Raw genomic sequence first — 26,513 nt, 5'->3', positions numbered from 1 at the left:
ATTAAGAAAATGTTAATTGACTTACCTATTCTATACCCCAGCCTGGGGTCTGGACCCCAATTTGTATGGATTCTTATTACTCCTCTCCCCAAGGTGCTTCCTTTGCAATATTGTACAAAACAATTCTCTCATTCTCCTTGAAGTCACATCAAATTGCATAATTAAATCCTGTGCAGTGGAGACATAAGACTTTTTCCAGTTTATAGCTACCTATAAATATCCTACTAAACATTCAACAGCCTGAATTATTTTTTGGAGAATTGTTACCACCTGTCTTCAAAAACACCATTTTATCATCTAAAGGCAGTGGACAAGAGAAACAGAACAGTGGTAGGTTCAATGACTCTGTTTCCCCCTGAAATATATTCTTCATTATTTGGGATGTCCACTGATAAGTTCAACGAATAAGGGACCTATCAAAATAAATAGATATTCATCTTACAGATGACAGTCTCTATCCTATCTGTAACCAGAGCTTGAATATTTCTGAAGAAAACTAATGTTTGCCAATACTAGCACCCCTTTAAAATGTAAAAGTAGATACCAATGATCAAGATGTGTTCCATACTCTAAGCAACCAAGAGCAGATACTTCAATTTTATGTCCTTACCTCAAATATCCTTTCCTCAAGCCTGATCCAGTTGATGACATAATTTAAAGACGTTTAATTAATGTATTTTTTTTAGTTAGGACAGGATTATGTAATCAAAAGAGCCAGGGTTCGGTGTCAGTGAATTCCTGGCTCTACACTAGTTCTTTTTACCTAATTTCCCTTAGCTTTCAGTTTTCGTAACTGTAAAAGAGACTAGCAATAGCAAACTCCTATGATAGCCATGAGGATTAAATTGGGTAATGATCAAAAAGATCCAAGGACAGTGTCTGGCCCACAGATGCCACTCAATAAATAGAAATTATTATTATAACTTCAAACCTATAAAAAGATGGCAGGTTTCCTTCTTTCTAGAAACTTTAATCTACACATTTTCATTTAATAATAGTATAGCAGCCATGTCTATGTTTGAGCATAGATACATGGTAATGGATGCCATTTATTAAATCAGGTTTTTAAATAATGTTATTGGCACTTAGAAAGTTATTCAAAATTAATTTAGTAACTGCTATATATAGCACATATATGGAAGAAAGCTATATAATGTTCTATATTTAACAAATGTCACCCTGGATAGTTTATTAGAACTGTGAAAATGCTTCAAGCAAACCTCAAAAGCCCCCATAAAAAAAGATAGAAATTAATCACTACTACCAAACTTGTATCAACTAAGAGCAGATTCTAAAGAGCTGAGTATGCCAGAAAGTTAAGCGTGTATTGGGTAAGGAATCAGGTTCTTCAGAAAACTAAAAGACACATTCTTCTTTGTCTCAGCCTCTTAAATTAATTCCCTAGAAATTACAGGCTGGAGTTAGACTCTGTTGCATCTCATTAAGATTGCCTACCTCTACACAGAATAAAGGACTGGAGAAAAAGGAAAAGTCAGATAAAGGAGAAAATCATTGAGAAAAGCTATTGATTGTACTTCCCTATATTCTTAGAAAGCTGAGAAGGTTGCCTCTTAAAGGTAGGGTTCACCAGAGACATATAGTCTTTATTGCCAGATCATATACCAAGTTGCCATATACGTATGGCAGTCTTGGGTTTTTCACTCAACATTCTCAATTATTGAAGAGGAGGAGAAATAAAACAGTAGCAGATTAATTTTCCATACTTCCTATTCCTCTAAGTCCTTCTGAGGCATATTACAAGCTTAGCTTTATAGTTTGGAATTTTAAGAAAGTGATGTCATAATTCTGACTATAATAAAACAGTTGATGATAAACATCTCTGAGTTTTTTTTTAATTCTCACAGAATATAAGCCTCCTGCATAGAGAGTACTTAATCTCTCATTTGGTGAATAATCACCTATTTTATTCCTCCTTATTCTAGTCCTTGAATGAAAAAAATACATACAGTGGAACTTTAGATTCAAATTATTTTGTAACTTTCTTGAAAATATTTAAAAATTGCTTAATTGCTCAATACTATGTTTTATAATCTATTTCTCATAACCTTAGGATTCTGTAGAAGTGCTCTCAGAACCCAGGAGGTGTGAGTAGCACTTAATGACGTGACTGAGTTAATAGAGATGTGGAGACAAACAATAAAAGGAGATCTCTTGTTAAACTTTAATGTAAATGATAAAATGATAAACCTTAAAGATATTTATTTTAGTATAATAAAATAATAAAAATGAGTGTGAATACAACTGTTCTATCATTGTTATACAAATGACATATTGTGGAAAACTTAAGAAGTAAGGTATTATAAAATCAATTACTACTATTTCCAAATATTTAAACCATTCTTCTTGGTCTCCTTTAAAACAAAAGCAGTATCTGTTCAATTTATTTTGATATTTTGGAAAACCATAGCAATGACTTTGAGGATTAACTCAATCTCAAAAATAGAAGTATTAACAGGGACATATTCAGTTAATTGTTTTTTTATCATATGACACGGCACTGCACCACTTTTCTGGGTGGGTGGGATGTAATAATCATGTTAGTTTCCAAAGGGAAAAGAGAGATAAAGCTTCATAGGATAGCAATGGAATAAGTTCTAAAGGACTCACCCTTCACCTCCATAAGATAACCTGGCCCTTCTGAATTTGGTGCAGTCCTTAAGGCAGTGGTCTCTTCACTGTAGAAATCTATAAATCTATATTCCTGTCTTCTACAGGAATACATGCCAAATCTCCAGAACAAAGTCCAAAAAAAATCAACCTTAGAATATCTGATAAGTTAAACTCATTGGCTTCAATTACCTAAATAAAGAGCTTAAATATTTTTCCCAATAAAAGCAAATAAACTGTATTTTGATGCCTACAGTCAACAAGCAATGATATTAGAGATGTCTGGGTGGCTCAGTCAGTTAAGCATCCAACTCTTGATTTCAACTCAGGTCACAATCTAAGGGTTGTGAGATTCAGCACCAGATCAGGCTCCACACCCAGCATAGGGCCTGCTTTAGATTCTCTCTTGGCAAACCATAAGAGACTCTTGGCTACAGGGAATGAACTGAGGGATGCTGGAGGGGAGGTGGGTGGGGCGATAGGGTAATTGGGTGATGGGCATTGGATATAATGACCACTGGGTGTTATATTGCAACTGATAAATCATTAAATTCTACTCCTGAAACTAGTAATAAACTATATGTTAATAAACTTGAATTTAAATTTTTAAAAAAATTCTCTCTCCCTCTGCCCCTCTCCCCACTCTCTCCCTCTCTAAAACAAAAGCAAGGATATTAAATAGATGCCTATAAACAGTTGTCATCAATATAGTAAGGACATGCCATGCTCCAATAGATAATAGCAGCTGCTGGTGATCAGTGGGTCTTCTCAGTGAACTGAACTAGCACATGCAGAAGAATAAGCTCAACAAGAAATAGTAAAAAAACGACAGCACTGGTCTCAAGAACTTGAGAAAAATGATCAGGTGTTATCCACAAATGTTTATGTTCTATTTAAAACACATTTCTTAAGATTTTGTTCTCAAACACATGGGAAATGGTTTACATTATATAAAGAAAATATCCTAGAGTTCACCACAATGACCAGTAAAAGCACAGAATGCAAATCAATAAAAGACCATAGTAAAAGGACATAAATGTTACGATTTCTGACTCCTACAAATGGACCTATAGGAAATAATTTTAGGAGGCTCTAAAATATACACAATAAGCTTATATTCTTTCATTTCTACAACATGATTTATTATGTTTTTACATTATTATAAGAACTACATCAATGTACAATGTTTGACATGGTTGCTAAGGAACATGGATAATATGATTTATTATTAACATAGTTATTATTAACATAATAATTATTTGTTATCAAAAAAGAGATAATATCAATATTGTATAGAATAACTATGGCCACAACTAAACAGAACTACTGTGCTAAAAACTATATACAATCAATGTCTGGAAGCAGAAGCACAAATCCACAGTCAGATCTTGCAAATACATATCTAAAGATCACGTTGGAATTTAAACCTGAATTCCCCACTTGGAAGACTATATTCATTCCGGGTTTGTGTGTCTTGACTTTGTTTAATTTTTCATGGAAAAGGGAACTGCTTCTGTTAAAGTAGTCCAAAAAATCTAATGCATGTTCCTAGTCAAGGTGCAGTCTCATTTCTTTGCTGCAAATTATCCTCCCTGGATTAAAAGAGTAAGCCAACTCCTTCACTGGGTGAAATAATAAAAACCCTAGGTCCCTTAAATGTTCAAGAATGAAGGAAACTTAACACTTGCCTTACTAAGAATTTGAGGTTAATCTCAAAAGAGATGTCATCAGAGATAAGGAATTAAATCTCCTGTCAAAAGATGGCACATGTCAGGTCTATGGATAGTATATATGAGACTTCCCACCTCTTTTCATACCAAATACAGAGATTGATCTAGTACACATTACTGTACCTTCAGTGGTTTCATTGTCAGCTCCCATTTTCTGCTTTGTGCATTCGTCCCTCTCCTGATTTAAAACCATTCCTTTAACACATCATTCCTAATTAGATGATTAGTGCTTGGAAGGGCAGGAGATAAGTCATTTGCATAATTTAATCATAAAAAGAAGTTAAAGATACAGATTTTGCTGTTCGTTTGTACAATTATCTTCTTCAGCCTAGGGGGCTGAGATATTAATGTGATTAAACAGTATTTCTGCAAACAGGCAACTGTGTGTCCTCTATTAAAGGAAGGCTGGAGGCAAATGAAAAATTAATTTTAGAAGACAATCAATTTCATTCTACACGACTGTAATAAATAACAGCCCATCTGCAGACAACTCATTAAGCCTAGGGAGGGTACATGTGTCACAAACTCTAAATGACACACAAGGCTGAATTTTCCACCAAAATAGAACTAATAATAAATGGCCTACCAGCTGCCGTATCAGCCTAGAAAGTCAACATACAAGAATTTCCTAGAAAATAAAGTGCATACAGTGTCACTCATAGTCAATCAGTTAATTTAGTACTGGTTACCAAAATTTCTGAAAACTGGATCATTTTATTCTGAGGTTTGACCTTTTTCTTATGTTCTGAAGGTACATACACATGTGGGTTCACACATATTAGTGTGATACCACATTCAGTAATGGAAGTTAATATTTACTGAACTCTTATACTTTATGAACATAATCTCATTTAATCTTAACAACCCCATGAGTGATGTAACTAATAGTATCCCCATTTTTAGAAGAAAAAACTGAGGCTTGAATGGTCATAAGTTTAGAAAGTGTTGGAATTAGAACAGATGTGGGTACCTGAGAAAGAACAGGGATTCCCTAGGTTTCTGTTGTTCAAGAGGAGCTGTCAGTCAGAATCAGAATTATTTTTCTGTATAACAATAACTTTCCTTAAAATATGAACATTTCCCAAAGCAAAAATTATAATAAATCATAGTTACACTGTCTAACAAACTGAAAATATTTTGAACATTTACATCTGTGTACTATGTCAGGCATTATGAGTGATAAAATGACACACATCGGACTATTCTTGAATTTGAGGAATTTAGAAACTAGTAGGGAGAAAGAAAAAACATATGCGGCTTAAAACGTAACAATTTGGAGAAAGAAAAGAACAGGAGTAGGAGGAAAGTTATTTGCAGATAAAATTTCATAGAAGCAAGAGATCACTGCAGGTGATAAGGGAAGTTCTCACGGAGAGGTAAGACTTCGACTAGATCTTTAAAGATGGTTTTCAGTTCTTGAGGGGAGGCAATTCCTCTTGGAATCTCAACCTTAATGTTTTCTCCTATCATTTTCCTTGGCACTTCATATTACACCAGTGCACTTCCATTCAGGTTGTTTTTTTTTTTTTTTTTAAGATTTATTTATTTATTTGTCAGAGAGAGAGAGAGAGAATACAGTCAGGCAGAGGCAGAGGAAGAAACAGGCTTCCAGCTGAGCAATGAGCCCAATGCAGGACCCGATCCCAGAGCCCCGGGATCATGACCTGAGCCAAAGACAGACACCTAACCAACTGAGCCACCCAGACATCCCACTTTCACTCAGTTTTAACAAACCTGTCAATGATTCACACTTGAATAAAATAGTCATCTGAAGTTTAATCTCATCAAATTTGAAATGTCAGGTAGGATCAGTAATCATTTGTTCCTCTGCTTTGCTTTTGTATAATAGATACTATGGTCATAGTGCCTAAAAGTCTTTCTACAACACCTTGGACAGCCTATCCTGAGGGAAATAATGCGGTATCAAGTGTATGTACACGCTTCTTTACAGTGCTACATAAAGAAGGGAAATAGGCTATTTTAAATCAACCCAACAGAGCTAAAATCAAGTTTTAACCATGGAACTGCTTTCCCCCCTCCCAAATAAGAGTCTTCATAGCAGATGTTACTATATCTGGTTTCCCTTGCTTTTCTCCAGCTGTGGAAACTAAAACTCACTCAGAATCAGTGACAGAATATAATGGAAGTTTGCAAATGCTGACGAAACACTTCTTCCCAACCACTTTATTAAGATGCCAAGTGAATGGCTGGGCAAGCTCCACCAGAGAAACTTCATTTCCCAGATAATTAGCAAGGAATTGCTATTGAGATCACCAACTTCTTAGCTTTACTCTGCAATGATTTCACATGAGCACCTGATTTAAAGTTTAACTCTTTCTTCATCACCAAACCTGCGATGTCACAGAAATCCAACCAGTAATCAAAGAATAGCTAGAAGTAGTAACTACTGCAGGAGCTGTTTAGGTAGCTTTCATGTGAGGTAAATAATGCATGAATCAGAGAATAGCAGATGTCAAAAATAGATATTGATTGGGTTTCTGCAATTTTGAATGCATTATGAACTATCTATAGGTAAAGAAGCATGACTACTAGTTCTGTGCTGTACCTAGCAGATCATTATAAAATACCAATGTACTGAAATGAAAGTGGGAAGTTAATTTACTCTTCATGAATATATTACATAATAATAGCAACAAACACATGTTCTGGGACTCATAATGTTCCTGATAGAAAACCCAGTTCATTGCTAAAATTAACAATATAGGAAACAACAGGTGTTGGCAAAGATGCAGAGAAAGGGGAACCCTCTTTGCAATGCTGGTGGGCTTGCAAACTGGTACAGCCACTCTAGAAAACAGTATAGGTTCCTCAAAAAGTTAAAAATCGAGGGGGCACCTGGGTGACTCAGTTGGTTCAGCACCGGACCCTTGGTTTCAGCTCAGGACATGATCTCAGGGTCATGAGATTGAGCCCCGTGTTGGGCTCCGCACTCTGCATGGAGTCTGCTTAAGATTTTCTTTCTTGCTCTCTGCCCCTCCTGCTTGTGCTCTCTCTCTCTAAAATAAATTGATAAATCTTAAAAAAAAAACAAAATTAAAAATAGAACTACCTTATGATCCAATAATTCCATATTGGGTATTTGCCCAAAGAATATAAAAATACTGATTCAAAGGGGATACATGCATCCTGGTGTTTATAGCAGCATTATCAACAATAGCCAAATTATAGAAAGAGCCCAAATGTCTATCAACTGGTAAATGGCTAAAGAGTGTACACATACACACATACACAGACACACACAAGTGCACACATGCACACACACACCATGTACTGCGCAGCCATCAAAAAGAATGAAATCTTGCCATTTGCAATGAGGTGGATGGAACTGGAATGTGTTATGCTAAGCGAAATAAGTCAGAGAAAGACAAATACCATATGATTTCACTGATATGTGTAATTTAAGAAACAAAACAGACGAACATAGGGGGAAAAAAGAGGCAAACCAAGAAACAGACTCTTAACTACAGAGAACAAACTGATGGTTACCAGAGGGGAGGTGGATGGGAGGATGGGTTAAATAAGTGATAGGTATTAAGGAGGGCACTTGTTGTGATGAGCACTGGGTGTTGTATGTAAGTGATGAATCACTAAATTCTACACCAGAAATTAATACTGCACTGTAGATTAACTAGTTAGAATTCAAATAAAAACTTGGGGGGAAAAAACTTAGTTCATAATAAAAATGAAGTGTCTTATCTATTGTAAAAAATGTTAAAAAAAAAGATTAAATAAACCAAACACAATTTAAATTATTTAAAGAACATTATTTTTCATCATATTCTTAAGACAGTTTAAGTAAAGTACAGCATTCTCATGGCAAAATGGGGATTGTTAGAGTAAATATTCAAACTTTCATAATATAATGAGGAATACTTTTTAAAATTTGATCAGGTTGAGTTTGCTGAGTTCTTAATTCCAGTAACTTTAATTTTAAAATTTGAGAAATTAAGTTAAAATAGTTTTTTAACAAAGTAAACTCTGATAGCATTACTATATGTATTACAAAATTTGAAATGCAATACATTGACTCTTCTCTTAATCCTTAGCAATTTCAATGTACAGTGTATACATACATGATATGACCAACGTGCTGGCCTTTCAGTTTCTTGACTTCCTTTCCTCTAAATATCTTGCCCTCTTTACTTCAGCCACTCATGCCCATGGTCATACTCTAAACCTCATAATTTACCAATAACTGCAACACTTCCGTACTTTTTAATTTTGTGCATCCTACTCTCTGACGCTCACTACATCTTTCTGGTTCACACCTTCTAGTACTCCTACTCCAACAATCCTTTGACCTTTTCTTGGAACCTCCAATTCATTGACACTACCATCTTTTCACTGTCTCTCACATCCTTGATGTCCTCTTTTTTCCTTAGCAGTTTAAAAAACATTGTCACCCATTATAACCACTTTTTGCATAAACCTTCAACTCTCTGGCCCCCTCTGGTTTTGTTATATTCATACCACTTAGCAAAATCATAAATCTCATTAAAACCAATTTTTGCCTACTTTGTACCAGTACTGATGCAGCTCTGCATAAGTGGAATTAAAGCACACAACCACACCAACCATTTTAAATTTGTGATTATAAACATCAGAAGGTGTTTGATGTTTCCTGGGAACCATACCAAACCTCTTTAAATAGTTCACTCTCCTCATCTAGATGGCTAATTTGTACTTTCTTTTTCTCCTCAAACCTCCAACACTGCTTTTCCAGTCATCCCAACTAATAGAAGAGGACTTCCATAGAGTCCCAATACCAGATCAACCAGAATTTCCATTTACATACTCAGGTTTCCCATCTGTAGATGCACTAACCTTGCTCTTATCTAAAACTAATGATTTCATTTGTGCACTGGAGCCTATCCACTCTCTTACTCAAGAATATCATTTCAGCAATACTCCTCTCTCTTTCCTACATAAATTTTTAAAAATTTCTATTGAAAAATTGCTGACTGCACAATGCTGTTATGTCTTCCATCTTGATCCATTGATTCCTGCTTTCAAGCTACTCCCTCCCACCTTGAGTTGTATGCTATCTTTGCAGCAAATCCCTAGCAAGAGTTGTCTATACTCTGTCTCCAATTCCTCTCCTTCTATTCTCTCTTAAACACATGTCACTCAGACTTTTCATTCATGTATTTCCACCCATACTGCTCTCAAGATCACTAGTGACTTCCATAGTCACGTCTAATTGCCAAATCTTGGTCCTCATGGTTTTTTGCTGATTCACAGCATTTGATATGGTTGATCACGCCTTCCTTTTTGATACATTTTCTTTGCTTAGCTTCAGGACACCATTTTCTCTTATTTTGTTTTGTTTTCCCATTTCACTGGATTTTCTTTCTGAGGCTTTTGTTGATTCCTCCTCTTCTTCATCATCTTTGAGTTGATGTGACTCAGGACTCAGTCCTTGAAACTCACCTCTTTTCTATTTACAATCACTCCTGTCCTAAGTTTATACTGTCTCTTCCAAATACCAAACTTCTTTATCCAATGGCCACTCTATACCTGTGCTGAAAAAGCAAAAAAAAAAAAAATCTAAAAGCTAACAAGTATAAAACTGAACTCCTGAACTTTCTCCCCAAATCTGCTCCACCTATAGCCTTCCCCCCGCTGAAATTATGGAAACTGAATCTTCTCAGTTGCTCATACCAAAATCTTGGAGTTATTCATGACTGTTTTCTTTCTCTCACACTCAGCGTCTAATTCATCAGGAATCCTACTGGTTTTACCTTCAAAACCTACCCACAATCTAATTCTAACTACCCCTACTCTACCACTATGGTCTAAATCACCACCATCTCTCTCCTAGTTCATTGCAATAGCATTCTGACTGCTTGTACCCTTGCCCTACTTTAATTAAGCTTATTCTCAACCTGCAGCCAGAGTGATACTTTAAAAACCCAAGTCAGGGGTGCCTGGGTGGCTCAGTGGATTAGGCCTCTGCCTTCAGCTCAGGTCATGATCTTGGGGTCCTGGGATCGAGCCCCGCATCGGGCTCTCTGCTTGGCAGGGAGCCTGCTTCCCCCTCTCTCTGCCTGCCTCTCTCCCTGCTTGTGATCTCTGCCTGTCAAATAAATAAAAAAAAAAAATCTTAAAAAAAAAAAACCCAAGTCAAATCTTTTTACAGCCTTGCTCAAAACTCTGCAGTGACTCATTTCATTCAAAATTTTTAAAAAATGGCTTAAAGAGTCCTGTAGGACCCCCACCATTACCATTATAATCTTATTCCTACTCTTCGTCCCCTCAACTCATTCCATTCCAGCTCACTAACCTCCTTACTGTTCCTCAAAACTGCTAGGCATTCTTCTGCTTTAGGGCTTTTGATCAAACTGTTTCCTCAGCCTAGGACACTCTTTCCCCAGATTTTGCATAGCTAACTTCCCTCCCTTTCAAGTCTGTGAACAAAGCTCATGTTTTCAAAGAGGGCTATAACTCATTCTATTTAAAACTTCAACCAACCCCAATTCTCCCTATATCCTCACCTAGCTCTATTTTTTCCATAACACTTCCACCTTACCACCTTCGTACAATATAATTGACTTCTTTATCATGCATACTGTTTATTGTCTTCCTCCATCCACATTACCATACCCTAGAATATAACCCACTTTCGAAGAGCAAGGAACTTTATTTTTTTAAGATTGTATTTATTTATTTGACACACAGAGAGAGAGAGAGAGCACAAGTAGGCAGAGAGGCAAGCAGAGGGAGAGGGAGAAGCAGGCTCCCCACTGAGCAGAGAGCCCAATGCAGAGCTGGATCCCAGGACCCTAGGATCATGACCTGAGCCCAAGGTAGATGCTTAACCAACTGAGCCTCCCAGGTGCCCCGACTTTGTTTATTTTTAATAGATGTATCCCAAGCACCTAAAAGAGTGACTGACACAGAATAGACATGCGATAGCTATTTTATGGATGAATGAATGAATAAATGAATGCCATAATCTTTATGTGTGTATGCCCTACTCTACAATAAAATTTAAAGCTCTCAAAAGGTACCCACAGATCCTAGCATAGTATTCTGAACACAAGAGACAATTTATATTTTTTTAGTAACTAGTTCCTGGGTTGTTTTTTTTTTTTTTTTTTTAAGGAGAGAGCACAAGCAGGGGGATTGGCTGAGGGAGAGGGAGGAGCAGGCTTTCCGCTGAGCAGGGACCCTGGGATCTCAACCTGAGCTGAAGGCAGGTACCACCCAGGTGCCCCTAGGTCCCAATTTCATCAATTCCTTCAACATTATGCTTTGATGAACTACCGCCGTCTCTATACACTTTCTGGAATTACTATTATTCCTTTCACTTTTCCATTCAAAATGTTAAGTTTTTATTGGTTCCTAAAACTCCCTGTACATACATATCAAATTGAGTCACCATCCAGAGAGTCTAGTTACTGCATTTCTGAAAACTTCATCATTAAATGGCAGAATACCTAAAGACATTCTAGGGAAGCTCCTGTGTAGTGCTTGTCTCTCCTACTAGTTTGCTTATTTCTAATTCCCCCTCCTAGTTTTTCCATAATTCTGTGAATAACTGGAACAATTCACTATCTAAGTAAACCTGTTTGCTCATATTCATCTAGCAAGACTTTCCATTTCAGAGATAGTATACCACGTACAGCATACCAGAGGAGGTACAACAGAATACTTAGAATCAGGAACTGGCCCTGCCTGTACTAGATTATATGGCCTCAAGCAATTCCCTTTACTTGCCCACAGTTCAATTTTCTCACCTAAATTCACGATCAGGTGACCTGCCTCATTGAGTTGCTATAAGGATAAATGCAGATAGTGTATGAACAAGCTTTGAAGCCTGTGAGCTTCTGTACAAACAAAAGGTACTATTATTCCCCAGAAGCATTGTAAGTTTCATTATAACTATAGATGATGCTGATTTAGAATGGAGTGAAAAAAATCTAAATAAGATTAAGTGATCCCCAGAAGTACCATGTTGTAAAATGATCAGCCATCTGTTTATAAAAATTTAGAAATTTCAAAACAAAATTGTAAAAGCAGACTATCCTAATGATCAGATGAAACGAGCTAACATATATGAAAGCACTATATAAACTATGTACCAGTATAGACATGTAAAGGTTTTACTATTATACCTAGCTAGTAATTTTAAACTTCCAGATATATTTTCAGGCAAAAGGCATGGAGGAAATATTTAAATTTTACTGTTCTTATTAAATACAAAAATGACAAAAATGCCACTTTGATGTTCTTTAATTCAAATTTTAATGTTCATTAAATAAATCTTGAATGCAGTGTTCAAATTACTTCCTAAAATGCACACTTAGTTACTATTGAATACAATAAAAACTTCACACACATACCCAAAGGCAAAATGTAACCCTTTTTAAAAAATTCAGTTAACATGTGTTTTAAAAATGTGCTATGGCAAGCTAAATTCAGGCTAACAGACCAGTAACAGTAATGGAACTTACAGAAGAAATATAAATGGATGCTGTATAAAATATTTTAGAAATTAAATTAACATTTACTAGCATAGTGAACAAATATTTTAGTGACAAGATTTATTCAAATATTTTGCTATGGTTTCAAACGCCACCAGCTTACCTCAAATAGAATGACATTTCCACATTTGCCTTTAGTGTTTACGTATGTATTTACAGCTAATATTTTTTATGCTTTCTGTGCCTGTTCATGAATCTGCTTAAAATACCCACTAAAATAATATGAATTCAATTAAAGGGGATAATTCATTTAAAAACTCTTTTGTGAAAGGTCTTCATCAGTCCACACTATACTGCCTACCTCTCATCTGTCAGCTAGTTCCTGATCCATTCAATATATCCATGAGAAATATTTTTTCATCAAGTTTTCTCCTCCCTTATTTAGCTTCATTCCTTTGTCCATGCCCAAATGGAACTGCATCAATGCTAATGTGACCCAAATTACAGTACTCCTATCTTTAAATCAAGAGCCTTCCTAATCAGGGCACCTAGCTGGCTCAGTCAGAGGAACGTGCAACTCCTGATCTCAAGCTTGATCTCAATGTACCCCACACTGGGTGTAGAGATTACTTAAAAATAATAAAATCTTTAAAAAAAAAAAAAAAGCCGTCCTCACCGGACAGAAAACATTACACGTGTGAGCTCCACTGCGCCTATTTTGATGGAACATGACTCCATGAGACAAATACCACTAATAAAGAAAAATATCTAAAAGGGGCATTCCTTGAGTTTTATGTACATTTAAACACTGAAAGCTCTCTTGAAAAAGAAACAACACATAGAAGAGCAATTATTCAATTCAATGGAACTAAATCATAAAGATTAAGAAAAGCTTTAGACTCTGGCAACATGGAGACTAGGGAAACATCACACAACCTTATGAAAAGGAACATGTCCCTAAAATAACAAAAACTTTTTAGTCTTTTGGTATAAGGACACATCTAAAACAACTGAAACATAAGAAAGTAGATATGCCACACATACTTCTATCAACTAAGCTCTGGAGCGGTTACTACACTTTTCAGAAGAGGTCAAGGTGTTCAACATGTGCCCATCGTGTGCCATCATCAAAGTGACCATTCTTGCAGGATGTGACCGGCATTAAGAATATGATGTTCCAGGGGTACCTGGGTGGCTCAGTGGGTTAAAGCCTCTGCCTTTGGCTCAGGTCATGATCCCAGGGTCCTGGGATCAAGCCCCGCATCAGGCTCTCTGCTCAGCAGGGAGCCTGCTTCCCCCTCTCTCCCTGCCTGCCTCTCTGCCTACTTGTGACCTCTCTCTCTCTCTCTCTCTCTGTCAAATAAATAAAAAATATCTTAAAAAAAAGAATATGATGTTCCATTTCTTAAAACTGTAAGCTGAAAATCGATTAAAGGTTCTCATCACAGAATAGAACACTTCACAAAAATGATTTAGGGCTACACTCATCAATGTGCTTTAACCCAAAAGCCATTTTCTCTGTCAACAAATGCTGGTTTAGCTTATGGAAGACAGTTATTTAGGGGACCTAAGCATAGGAAAGCATGTTAAAATCAACAACTGGCTTCATGCAGTTTTCCAGGTTTTGATCTGCTAATAGCTGTAATGACTAATATATCCATTAAGTATACAGATCTTTCCACAGATAATGTAAGAATAAACTCAAGCCAAATATACTGCTTTAGTTAATGACCAACATGATCCAGTACACTGCTGTTAGCTGTAACATGTACGTTCTATGTCTGCTTGTGCTTTATTCACTTTAGATATTTCCTATATGAAGCATTTAATTTCAGATTTAATTCAACCTTAGCACGTTTTGAGGCTATCTCCCCACCAGTGAATACTCATAAAACATAAATACAATTTGATAGTAGAATAAGCAAAATATATTTAGACAGGTAAATATGCCATAAACATTTTAAAATGTACTGCAAAGTCTAATTAATGTTACTTTAATTTTCCATAATTTTGAATTGCATACATCATTTGCTGTTCCTTGCATTAATGTAGGTTAGCTGAGAGTTAACCACGTAACAATAAAATTCTACCTACATAATCTGGAGATAAGCAAAATAAGAATTTGTATAGTTCTTAAGATCACTACTTTCCCTTTGATAAGTAGCCTTGTACAGATGAAGAGTATGTACTTACTAAATATTTGTTGAAATGAAGTGACAAATGAAATAACTTGGAAAATATTTTATACATATATGTATGTATGTTTATAATGTTTGTAATACTTATATATCATATGTGTATATAATAATGCATCATATGTGCATATATAATGTATATAATAACACATAATACATAATTATATGTAAATTAATATATTATCAGTTAACATTATATATACACATATATAGTATGTATGTTCAAACTGAATATTCTAATTGGCTTATAAAATGAGACATATAATCTGTGTACTATGCATAAAATGTACTATGCAGTAATTTTTTTTCTATGAAAAAATTCCCCTTTTGTCTTCCTCAAATAAAAACCTAGAGGCTACTCATTAATTTTTTTACAAAATAAATTTAGAAGTTTAGCAGATCATAGGCTATTTTCAAAGCAGCAGGCTTATTGTTAATATTAAACATTTAATTACACATGTTTGCAAATAATCTTGCAAAGCAAATCAAACTCTAAGCTTGAGGATCTATTTAAAACTCTAACACAAATGAAAGAAAGCATTTTAACATGGGGAAAAACCTTGTTTTTTAATCCACGGTTGCACATTTTACTACAAAAACATGTCTCACGGAATGACTAATTTTATGAATTTTTAAGGGCTCATATCATAAGGACTCAGCAAATATGTCAGAGAAAAGATACTAAAGTCAATTAACTATAGCCATTCTTGAGCAGAAATACCTGTTTTATTCCAATCTCCTCTTGCTATGTATTGTATTTATAACATGAGTAATTCTGTACATTCATAAAACTAAAATATTTTATTTTATATCTCAGTAACTATTTTTAGTTGAAATTTTCTGGTATTATTCTAAAAACTAAAAAAAAAAAAAAATCTATCATTTACCGATGCAACGCAAGGTAGATACGAGAAAGGAAATTGAAGTGTTCAACAATGGGTATGTGGCAAAAAATTTGTAACCACAAAGATTTCACAATTTAGCAAATGTAATAAAGGGGATAGATATATGGTTTAAGGACCCTAAGCTAAAGACAGCAGGATTCTAGAATGTAAGCTCCATGACAGAAGAGACTGTTGTCTTCATTCTGTTTGCAGCAACTAAAACATTGGCACTACATAGTATACCCTACACACACACACACACACACACACACAGTAATGACAGATCTAATGATAAGATCAAAATGATTGTGAAGAGGTTTTTATTTTATTTTAAATCCAATAATTAAACTGATAAATTGAGTTTTCCAAATGTCTACAGATTGAAGACAACACTGCAAAAAAGATATTCACGAGGGTCTAACTATGTCCTGTGGAGAACTGTTTCAGTTGAAGTACTAAAGTTTCTGTAAATAAATTTCCTTGGATTGAATTCAAGAGGGGAATCATATCGTATCCTTTTGTTCATAGTGTTATATGGAGCAAGCCTTCAGTGTCTATATGGTTATTATCCTTCCAGAAGGATCAAGACCTAACATACATAAATAATAACATTTTATGGATGGTCATATTAAAGTTTTTATATAGTTTTTGTGAATTTGGTTTGCTTTAATATGGCACTAAACTCAACATTCTTAAAATGAGTAATATGTAAATTGCACCTATGTAGCCTATTACCTAAAGCCAGTAAGAGAAAGAATAATTAAATGATAATTATGCATATGTTTTTAAATGTTTTTACTTCAATATAGCAGAGTATCTCACAACTGATACATAATGTAGATAATGCATTCAGTAAATATAATAAAATAAATTTATTCCAATATTGTTTGTGATGTTGTTACTATGCTCGTTTAGACAAGTAAGTAAGAAACAGACTTCTTCCAAAATAACTAAAAGCTCAGAATCTAACATATTGCTGTAAGCTATAACGGTTATAACTGTTAATCCAATACACCTTTTATACAAAACCATAAACACATGAGTGGAAAAATAGCACAGATGTTCATCTCTAATGCAATTTCCATTCAATTTCCTAAGTGCGGTCCCTGTGTGCAAACTGGCTTAACGTTATGTTTAGCTTGCAAATTCTTTTAATAAATAATGAATGCAATAAAACTAGAGATCAATGGCAAGCTGAGAAATCATAAAAAAAAGCCTTTTGTGTTCAGGCTGTTGCCCATTTTCAAACTTTAATCCAGAGACAGATCAATATCACTTTTTTCTCCTTTTTAACTCATCACACAAATAGCAGATATACTAAATGTAGCCTAAACGCTGTTACGAGCTAACAGTTGCCAGCAACCTAATAAGATCATTAGCCACAATGCCAACTGAATGTTTTATACTTTAACATACACACTACATTATACACTATTAAGCAGTCAACTTGTTTAAGAATAAAATGTTTATAGCAATAAAAATACTGTATTTCATCATTTTTTAACTTTCCTACACTATATATATATAATTTCAGTAGCATAATTACAAAGTTTTCACCATGATTTGCTCTAATTTTATTAATTAATAATAAATAATTTTAATGGGTCAAGATAGTACATATACATGAGTAGTTTATACCTCATAAATAATAATTTTAATGGGTCAAGATAGTACATATACATGAGTAGTTTATACCTCAGGAATCCTAAATGAAAGGAAATTTCATTCTTCAAAATTAATTACATCTGAAAGTAATAAGTTATTCCTTCAAATGGATAGGGGGGTACATCATGTAAATTCATGTTGCACTGAATGGCTCTTTGGATTATCCAGGAAAAAAGTAAATCATAATACTTAGGTATTTGTGTTGTGTTTCTATTCCCAAGATATACAAAGAAGGGAGGAGAACCCTCTTCTTACCAACCCTTATTGGATAAACATGCATTTTCTGTTTGAATGATCAAAAGTAAACTGTCACTAGGGGTGGTACTGATATCAAATAGTATAAATCCAAATAGCTGGGAATGATTTTATGGTAGTAGGCTTGTCTTACTTACTAATTGTTGCCTATTCATAATATTAGAACATCTTCTGTGGTTTTTCACTAAAGGGAATATCAAGAAGTCACTCTTTCTTTAAAGATATATTTCAGTTCAAAATCCTAATTTCATATATTAGATTTTGATAGCTTTATATGTATACTTGTGAAAAGTTTATGGCATGATTACAAATGGTTTTATAATGGAATTAAAATTTCAAGATTAGTATCTTTAATAACTGCATACCTTATGTAACTATTTCCTAGCTTTTCAAAGGAATGGCAATTTGTGCAAAGAGTTCTGATGAGGAATAAATATGTGTGTGTACATGATTGTACTCATTTAACAAATGTGAATTAAGTGCCTAAAATATACACAATATTAGGCTTAATGAAGTTTTGCAATGAATATAACTAAAGTTAAAATTTACTCCTTAGAAATTATTATTACAAATTCAAGTTTTTTTATGTAATAAATTCAGTTCTTTTTTAAAGATATCATTATAGGTAGTGATAAATATGTCCATTTGCTCTTTACTTATATTCCATTTAGCTATATTATATTCACAATCTCAATATAATAATTTCATCAATGCTAATAAATAAGTTAAGCTCTAAAGAAAGATGTGGCAAAAAATGATCATGAACACATTCCCATGTTTCAAGCAAAATTTGGAAAAAAACACTCCTGTATATAACTTCATTAAACTTCATTATAAATTTCTCTTTAAACTTAGACTATAGATCATAGCCTATATCTTAATCTTCCAAAAGTAGCCTAACTTTGGAGATAAAATTTCTCCTGAAGAATTTGAGACCTCAACAGTATCAACGAACAGTGTTTCCTGTTTTCCTATTTTAATAAAACTGACAAAATTATGATGAAAAAATACTGTAAATGCTGCAAAGAGGAACTACCTCTAAAAGCTGGCTTATTTTAATATATATTCTTCAGAAACTTGAACAAGAGAAAAATTGAATCTCCTTTTAAAAATTTGTATTTTCAAATATCAGAGATTAACTAAAAAGTTATAACACCTACAACATTCAATTCAAAATATTTCACAACAACTGACAGAACTGACTCTCTCCTAAAACCAAGGTAATGAAGCTTTGGGTTAAATGATATAAATTATGGTCGCCATGATATTTAATGCAGGTAGGTAATAAATTTCACTAGAGTTATAATAAAGTTCCTTTTGGTGTGCCTATGCTTTTCTTAAATTATAAAAGTAGCATTTATGGGCGCCTGGGTGGCTCAGTGGGTTAAGCTTCTGCCTTTGGCCATGATCTCAGGGTCTTGGGATTGAGCCCTGCATTGGGCTCCCTGCTCAGGGGAGAGCCTGCTTCCCCTCCCCCCAACTCTGCCTGCCTCTCTGCCTACTTGTGATCTCTCTCTCTCTGTCAAATAAATAAGTAAAATCTTTAAGAAAAAAGTAGCATTTACTGTTACTGAATGATTTACAAATAATTACCCAGAATATAAATAACTGAAATATACTAAAAATGAAATAAACTTTTCTAAGATTTTCAGCTTTACAAAGTGAGAAAATGATGAATATACAGTGGACAGGCTACCTTCTTCCTACTAAAAAGATATACTAAATCCTGAAGGAGTTCTAAATCCCTTGGTAAGAGTATATTACAGCTGCATTAAGCCAACAAGAAGCTTATTAGTAAGGATTTAAAAACTAACACCCTTCTGTAATCAATTTGGATACAGCATTATTCTATTTATAGTGACATTTTCAATGTGTCCCAATTATATATTACTTATTCTCATTTTTCCTACCATGATTAAATATTAATGTGGGGGCACTTTTAGCAACTACACTATACTTAGGTTTTAATATATTAATTTCCACCATTTTGGAATAGCTAATATAGCATGAAAATTAAGAATCTTTCCCATGAAGAAACTCAGGGGATTATATTGATTTGATATTTTTCTCTGATTCCTACATAAAATAAAATGAATTTAGTTGTTCTATCAGAAAATGGAAAAAGGGATGCTGCCACTTTAAAAGCTTCGATCTCTTTGACATTGCTGGCAGTGTATGGGAACATTAATGCATCTGTCATGATAACAAGCTAAGAATAACATCTAGACATCAAACCGAGCAGAGAATCCATCTGAAGTGATTCATTCAGATCTGTCTCATTGATTTATTAAACACAGGGCAACATCTGCAGCCTCACACAGCCGCTTGGTGAAATTAATGCAAGATCAATTCAAATGGAAAAAAGTGTAAAAGAGATAAATCAAAACACAATTTGCATGCAGTTCCATAATCAGGCTTATTGGGTGCAAATGCTCAATTTCCCTTCCAAAGCAAATGTGTTTAAATGTTGTTTTATCTGTTTAGAATTGTGTTATCTGAAGTGACAGTGAAGAGTTTTGCAGGTTGAGATGGTGAAAGGGAAGAAAAGGAGGGAAAAAAAATGCTACCAAAGACCTTTTGAACATGCAACAAGAATAACATTAATACCTAATTGTTTTGCTTTTGGGGAAAGGTTTGATGTCCTTTCTCCAAAAACAATATTTTCAGTTTTGTTCCATTAGGGTGGCTTCAATACATATTTGAAATATATAGAGTGGATAAACCTAAATCATTTGTTATCTCTAAGTGCACCACATGAAGTGACCCTGAAGATCTAGATTGTCAAATGAAACATAATATATTGTGATTAAGGTTTCTCACAATTATATTTGCCTGCTAGAAACATTTTTAAAGCATGCAGGGATTTCATTCAGACAGAATAAGATTACTTAAGAAAGCAACAAATAATTCAGACAATATTTTCGACAGGTATTAGGGGTTTCTTGTGTGAAACCACATAAAACATTAATGTCTGAAGATCATCACTTCCTAATTATTGGAATACTATACATTGAGGGTAATAGTACACATAAATATCCAAAGAAATTCTCCATCATGACGTGCATCATATCTTTAATGTAATATCTATCACCTAATAAATGAGTGTTTGGACAAATACTAAATCCAACTCAAGTATTTAGATAAATACAAGTATTTAGATAAACTGGTTATGTAGAAGTATACATTTAAAATGGATGTACATGTGGAAGTTCTGTGCACTGGCATAGGACTAAATCATTTTAATTATAATCTTTACATCATTCTAATAAAAGACAACAATGACGACTAAGTAACTGCTTTTAATAGACAAACCGACCATCCCCTCATTATCCTATGAAATAAAATGTCTGCATTTACTGCCCAGATTAATTTCTAAAATCTTTTTATTCTGCAAATGTTGTCATACAAAATATTAGCCCAAGAAAGTGATGCAAGTTCTTCAAAAATTTGACTTTGTATAACTTTCCTATGAATGAAAACATCAATTTTTAAAGTAAATTGCTATTCTGTGTGGATTATGAACTATATTCATTGAGTGTCAATACAAAGCCAAAATCATTGAGGACTTATAAAAACTGTATTTCTTGTATTTGAAAGTATTTTTAAATTATTTTAAAGTCAGAGTTCACATAAAGTTATTCTACGATGGATGCCCATTTATGTTCTGTTCACACGGTCAAACTAACAATCACAATTGGATCGTTTAAATTTTAATTTAAAAACACTGAATTTTACTCATTTGAATATATGTTGACTCATGTCTCCAAATACATTTAAATGTTTTCTTAATCATACATTCTTGTTTCTCTAAGCATTCATTTAACTACACATAAATGACTGAATAACATTTAATCAGTTGATCCTCAAATGAAATACTGATCATGAAATCTAACAATGTTACTTTTATATAGATAGGTAGATAAAAAGAGATAACACTAAAATGTGCTGGCTGATTTTTCACATTTACTGAATACCAGTTTTTAATTGAATATTACTGAATACCAATTTTTAATTGAATGTTTTATTGTTGCATTAAACTTTGAAGAATTTAGTAAGGAAAATCCATTGCATGAGAGTGAGATTTTTAGGCCATTTGCTTTCTGAACCTGCCTTCTCTGATGTTATGAATTCCAAGTTTTGCTCCACAAGACATTAAAAAGAAAAATTACAGTGCCTTAGCTGAAAAAAAAAAAAGATCTAAAACAAGATAGCTTTTCCCATTTGGTTTCGGTCTTTCTTTCATTTTCTTAAAAATCTTCAGAATAATCTCCCTACAATTAGTTTCTGAAGTAAAAATAAGCATCAAGGAAAAAATATTGCATAGCCCTTTGGAATTGCAGGGATGCAAAGTTTGATTTATTTAATAGAAAAATGTATAGTCAAGATTTTTTTTCATCTTAACTATTCTCTAGTAGTGAAGGCAGGTATTATTTTCCAACTTCTTTTCTAGGAAGACAAGTTTGAATATTTTGAAAATTAGCTAATAACAAAACAGTTAATATAAAGCACTGATAGAGTTCTTATGACTCTCAGTATTTTCAAAGAAACAATCATGTATGTATTTTATTCATTCACCTTTCTTCCGTGCACATTAATAAAAATATGTCCCCAGTCGAATGAACCCAAATACCACTTAGTGGCAATACGTTAAGGTCTTTGAAAATGACCAATTTGAAAATAGTCTATTTTGTGTCTTCTGGAATAGTGTAGGAAGCATTCCAAATTAGAATACCCTAAGTCAGGACTTGTACTCTCCCTTAGTTAACTGACAGAGAGGGGAAGAAATACTTATTATGTAGGAAAAGAAAATTGCCAATGACACCATTACAAATAGGCCTCCCATTGAACAATACATTATGGAAATTTATTCATCGGGAGATGAAGATGAATCTCTTTTCTCAAATAAGAATAGGATATGAGAGTTTCCAGTCACTGAACGTATCTATACTTTTTCCTTGCATCTCCCTTTGGCCAGAAGAGCTAAGTCATGAGTCCTCAGTGACAATCCTCTTTAGCCAAGTCTCCATTGATTCATCGCTCATTTCTTTGAGCATCTCTACAGGCTCTTCTGATCCATCTTTCACCTCTTCTCATAGCATCATTTTTCTCATATCCTACATCTCTTTTCTCTTACTGGCTTCATGTCTTATCTAACTTATTTTGTCTCTCTTGAGTCTCATTCCTATTTACATCCCTCACCTTTCTTTTCACTGACTAGAAAAGTCATAGAAATAATGTTGATCTAAATAATAATTTCATAATTTTATAAAATCATTCAGATGTTGAGAATGATTTAAGGTACACATTTCTGTAAATAACATTACCTAAAGTCATAAAGCATCCATTATAAGCATTATCATGTTTTGTAGTTTTTAACATGGTTATGAGGGCATTTTGCAGTGATAAAATTTGGTAATGTTATTTTACCATTAATAAGATTTTCCCCAGATATTGTGGAGTGTTTGTTGTTGTTGTTGTTGTTTTTCCTATCTAGAAATTGCAATATAGGTGTATTTCTGGTAGTTTTCCTCATCTCCATTCATGGGCTGCATTCATAGAATATATTTCTAATATTTCTAGCATAAATTTTTACAATCATATACTGTAACACTTGTAACAAACCTATAGAAAATGCATGTTAATCAACAACATACCCATAAAGAAATAAATGCAAAAGGAGACACTGGCATCATATCTTATACATATTTCTTATATTTTTAATATTCCCCTATCATCTTTATATATGCATATACACAAAAGCAATATAAGCCCTCCAAAAAAGTTAGCATTGTAAATGCTATGATAAGGAGTAAATAAAACTTAACTGAATTAAAATAATAACCTAAAAACATATCATACAATAGGGTCCAAAAATAGTATAAGAACACCTGCCTCTTGATACAGAGTAATTTATCATTTTTCCCTTCAGCAAGTAGCTCTAATAAAAATTAATTAAAGAAAACTTTCTACTTAGAGGAAAGCATCAAAGTCACATTAAAATACTAATCTATTTATTTTTAAAATGAAAGTCATAGATTTTGCTCAAGGATGTGTAAATTAATTATTAAGGTAGGACAAATTTCCTGTGTGTAGTAATTGTTCCACTTCAATAGTGGGTGATTGTAAGAGAGAAACAGGAAGGGAGTGAGGAGGAGAGAGAGGAAGAGGGGGAGAGAGAGAGGGGAAAGATAGGATTCCAGTTATGCAATTGTTTAAATGTGTCTTTTTGAATTGGCAACACGTGAATTAGATGGCCCTCATCTGAAGGTCCTGGTAACTTTCTGAGTTTGTGTATTAGTAAAGTGCTTTGTGGTCAAAATAAGATTTCCTTTCTACTCTTACAACTTATAATTGCTTATTTGATCAAGGGAGCAGTTATCCTTTGTGTTTTAAGACCATCTATCTACCTTAAGAAAATTTTATCTAATAAACCAGGTTTGTAAACCCCAGATATGAATCACCTAGAAGTTCTCATATAAACAGGTTTCTGTTTAATTGCCAGAACATAGGACACTGTAGAGGAAAAAAGGTTACCTTGTAAGTTCTGTAGCATTACCTTATTGTAGCAGTCAGCAACAGTTTGTCTGCAAGGTGTCAGTATACTTCAACTCTACATAGTAATTTGGATTTTACAACAGATGTTGACAACTGAGTTCCTTTTATTTGGTAAAAAGGGGTTCCTATGATTTAAAGTTGCATTGTGAGAAAGTCTACCTCTGCAGAAGTTTTCTGCAAAATGATCAACAGTCGTGCAACAAAACCCTTTGCTCCCTTTAACCTGATGATGGTTTCTTGGTTTGTACGCCAAATGTGTACATGCCTAACAGATGTCACCAGACTGGAGATGGAATAAACAGTACAAAACTAATTCACAGGTCCTGAAAAAATCAAATAATCTTGAATATAGTTTATTTTACTTTCTTTTTTAAACGTAGAAAGATTGAATATTTGCTTATGGACATACGCCAATGGACATTTATTCTACTGTCCTATGAAGGAGGTACACTTACAACCACAGAAGCTGGTCATCATCACTTAAGAAATCCTCTCTTTGGGGAAAAAGGATCCTTCCAACTTCTGGCCTGGGGAGAAGAGCTGGAAGCATACTCTCCAACTTCTCCTTCAACCCTCAACCAGTTCCCAGCCCTAGGTTTTCATGCCCCACATTGCCCCCTGCAGATGACCCAAAAGGGATGATCCCAGGAAAGTGACATCTGTCGTCGTTCTTTTTTAAAAAATGGGATCCATCGACTTTACTATATCGTGAACGGGGGAGCTTTGCACAGTGGGCATAAGCACACGTCCTCATAGGCACGCTCTCTCTTGCACGCGCTCTCTTGCTCTCTCTCAATCTCTCTGTCTCTGTCTGCTCTCACTCACAAACGCGCGCGCGCGCACGCGCGTGCGCGCGCACATTCATCCACACAACACCACAACCACCACCATCACACACCCCACCTACTCTCACAACAAATACACATGATGGGGAACGAATCACCCTCTGGGATGGATCCTAGACTTCCGACCCTATCCATCCCCCAAATGCTGTATTCTGGATTGCTAGCTCAGAAGCCCAGTTTACAGCTCTGCCAGCTTTCTCCCCTAGAAAGCCCCTGGTGTCTGTGTTCAGGAGAAAGAGAAGACCTATTCGACCCGTACGGCCACAAAAGAGGAATGAAAACCACGTAGAGAAATTAACAAATAACCACAAGCAGCCAGTGAGCCATGCAAGATATGGGCGAAAAGCTGTAAAGTTTCAGTAGAGGAGAGCAAACTGAAGTTTGTGCGGGGCTTATCTTAGACCCAAGCCCTGCCACTGAGCGAGGACTAGAAGGGATGGGCAATTAGTCCTTCTAGTCCTCTTTCCCCACCGACTTACAGTAGAGGCAAGCTAGTTAAGACACTCTGCAAAGTTGGATGACAGTGATGAAACATGCAAAAGAGGGCAAAGGGGAGGGGGAGAACAAACTAAAAAATGAACATCTCACCTGGCGTTGGTGCAATCGGTGAACAAAGTTTCGAAGTCTTTTCTGGTGATGAGTTTGCAGCGGTTCACCCCAGGCTGGATGGCCCCCAGACCGCGGAGGATCCGGACCTGCTCCACAGTACACACCACGGGGGATATGTCCAGTCTCTTCAGCTTGGTGTATACCGTGTGCAACCCTCCCACCAGGTGCTTCAGGAAGAGATCAAAGACTTGCGGCAGGCAAATCAGTTCCTGACCGTCCATCAGGAATGAAGCCACCTTAACACCGTGCATGTCCACCATCCTGCACTCGTTGGTGTTAGTGTTGCCGCTGCCTCCGCTGGCTCCACCGATCCCGCCAACACCAGCGCTGCCGCTGTGGTTATTGGCCATGAAACTGTTGATCATATTATGTGTGAGACGAGAAGGCTCTCCAGGAGTCGAGTACGAGGTTTCTGTCCGAAATAAGCCCCCTGGGACGCCGGCTCCGCTAGAAGTTGCAGAGATCACCGGGGGTGCGGAGACAGCCATGGTCATTCAGTCTCAAACCGTAGGTCTTCGGGCCCTGTTTTCTCGCCCTGTCTCCTCTAGGTCAGCTCGCACTAGCTCCCTCACACTCTCGCGCTCTCTCTGGCGCGCTCTGCTCTCTCCAAACTGTTCTCAAGTCTACAGGAGCCAGGCTCACACGCTCACGCTCACCCACCACCCAAGGAACAGCGAGTAGCCCGGACGCGCGGCGGTCC

The 26,513-nt window shown here is 35.2% G+C and overlaps 1 protein-coding gene across 3 annotated transcripts in view; it reads right to left on the bottom strand.

The window, feature by feature from the left end:
• Positions 1–26,307, bottom strand: part of DACH2 (dachshund family transcription factor 2) — a gene marked incomplete at both ends in the record, with an annotated part of 854,168 nt that extends 827,861 nt beyond the window's left edge. For 2 of the 3 annotated variants that reach the window (XM_080794934.1, XM_080794935.1), the window contains one exon: positions 25,793–26,307. In XM_080794934.1, the coding sequence (XP_080651060.1) occupies positions 25,793–26,307 (515 nt within the window). The remainder of the gene's footprint in view (positions 1–25,792) is intronic. The other variant, XM_080794936.1, reaches the window with a different exon arrangement.
• Positions 26,308–26,513: the final 206 nt, after the last annotated feature.

This window comes from Martes martes (assembly GCF_963455335.1).
Source record: "Martes martes genome assembly, chromosome: X".
Lineage (NCBI taxonomy): Eukaryota > Metazoa > Chordata > Mammalia > Carnivora > Mustelidae > Martes > Martes martes.
Note: the sequence above shows the minus strand (reverse complement) of the source record. Positions and strands in the feature narration are given on the sequence as shown.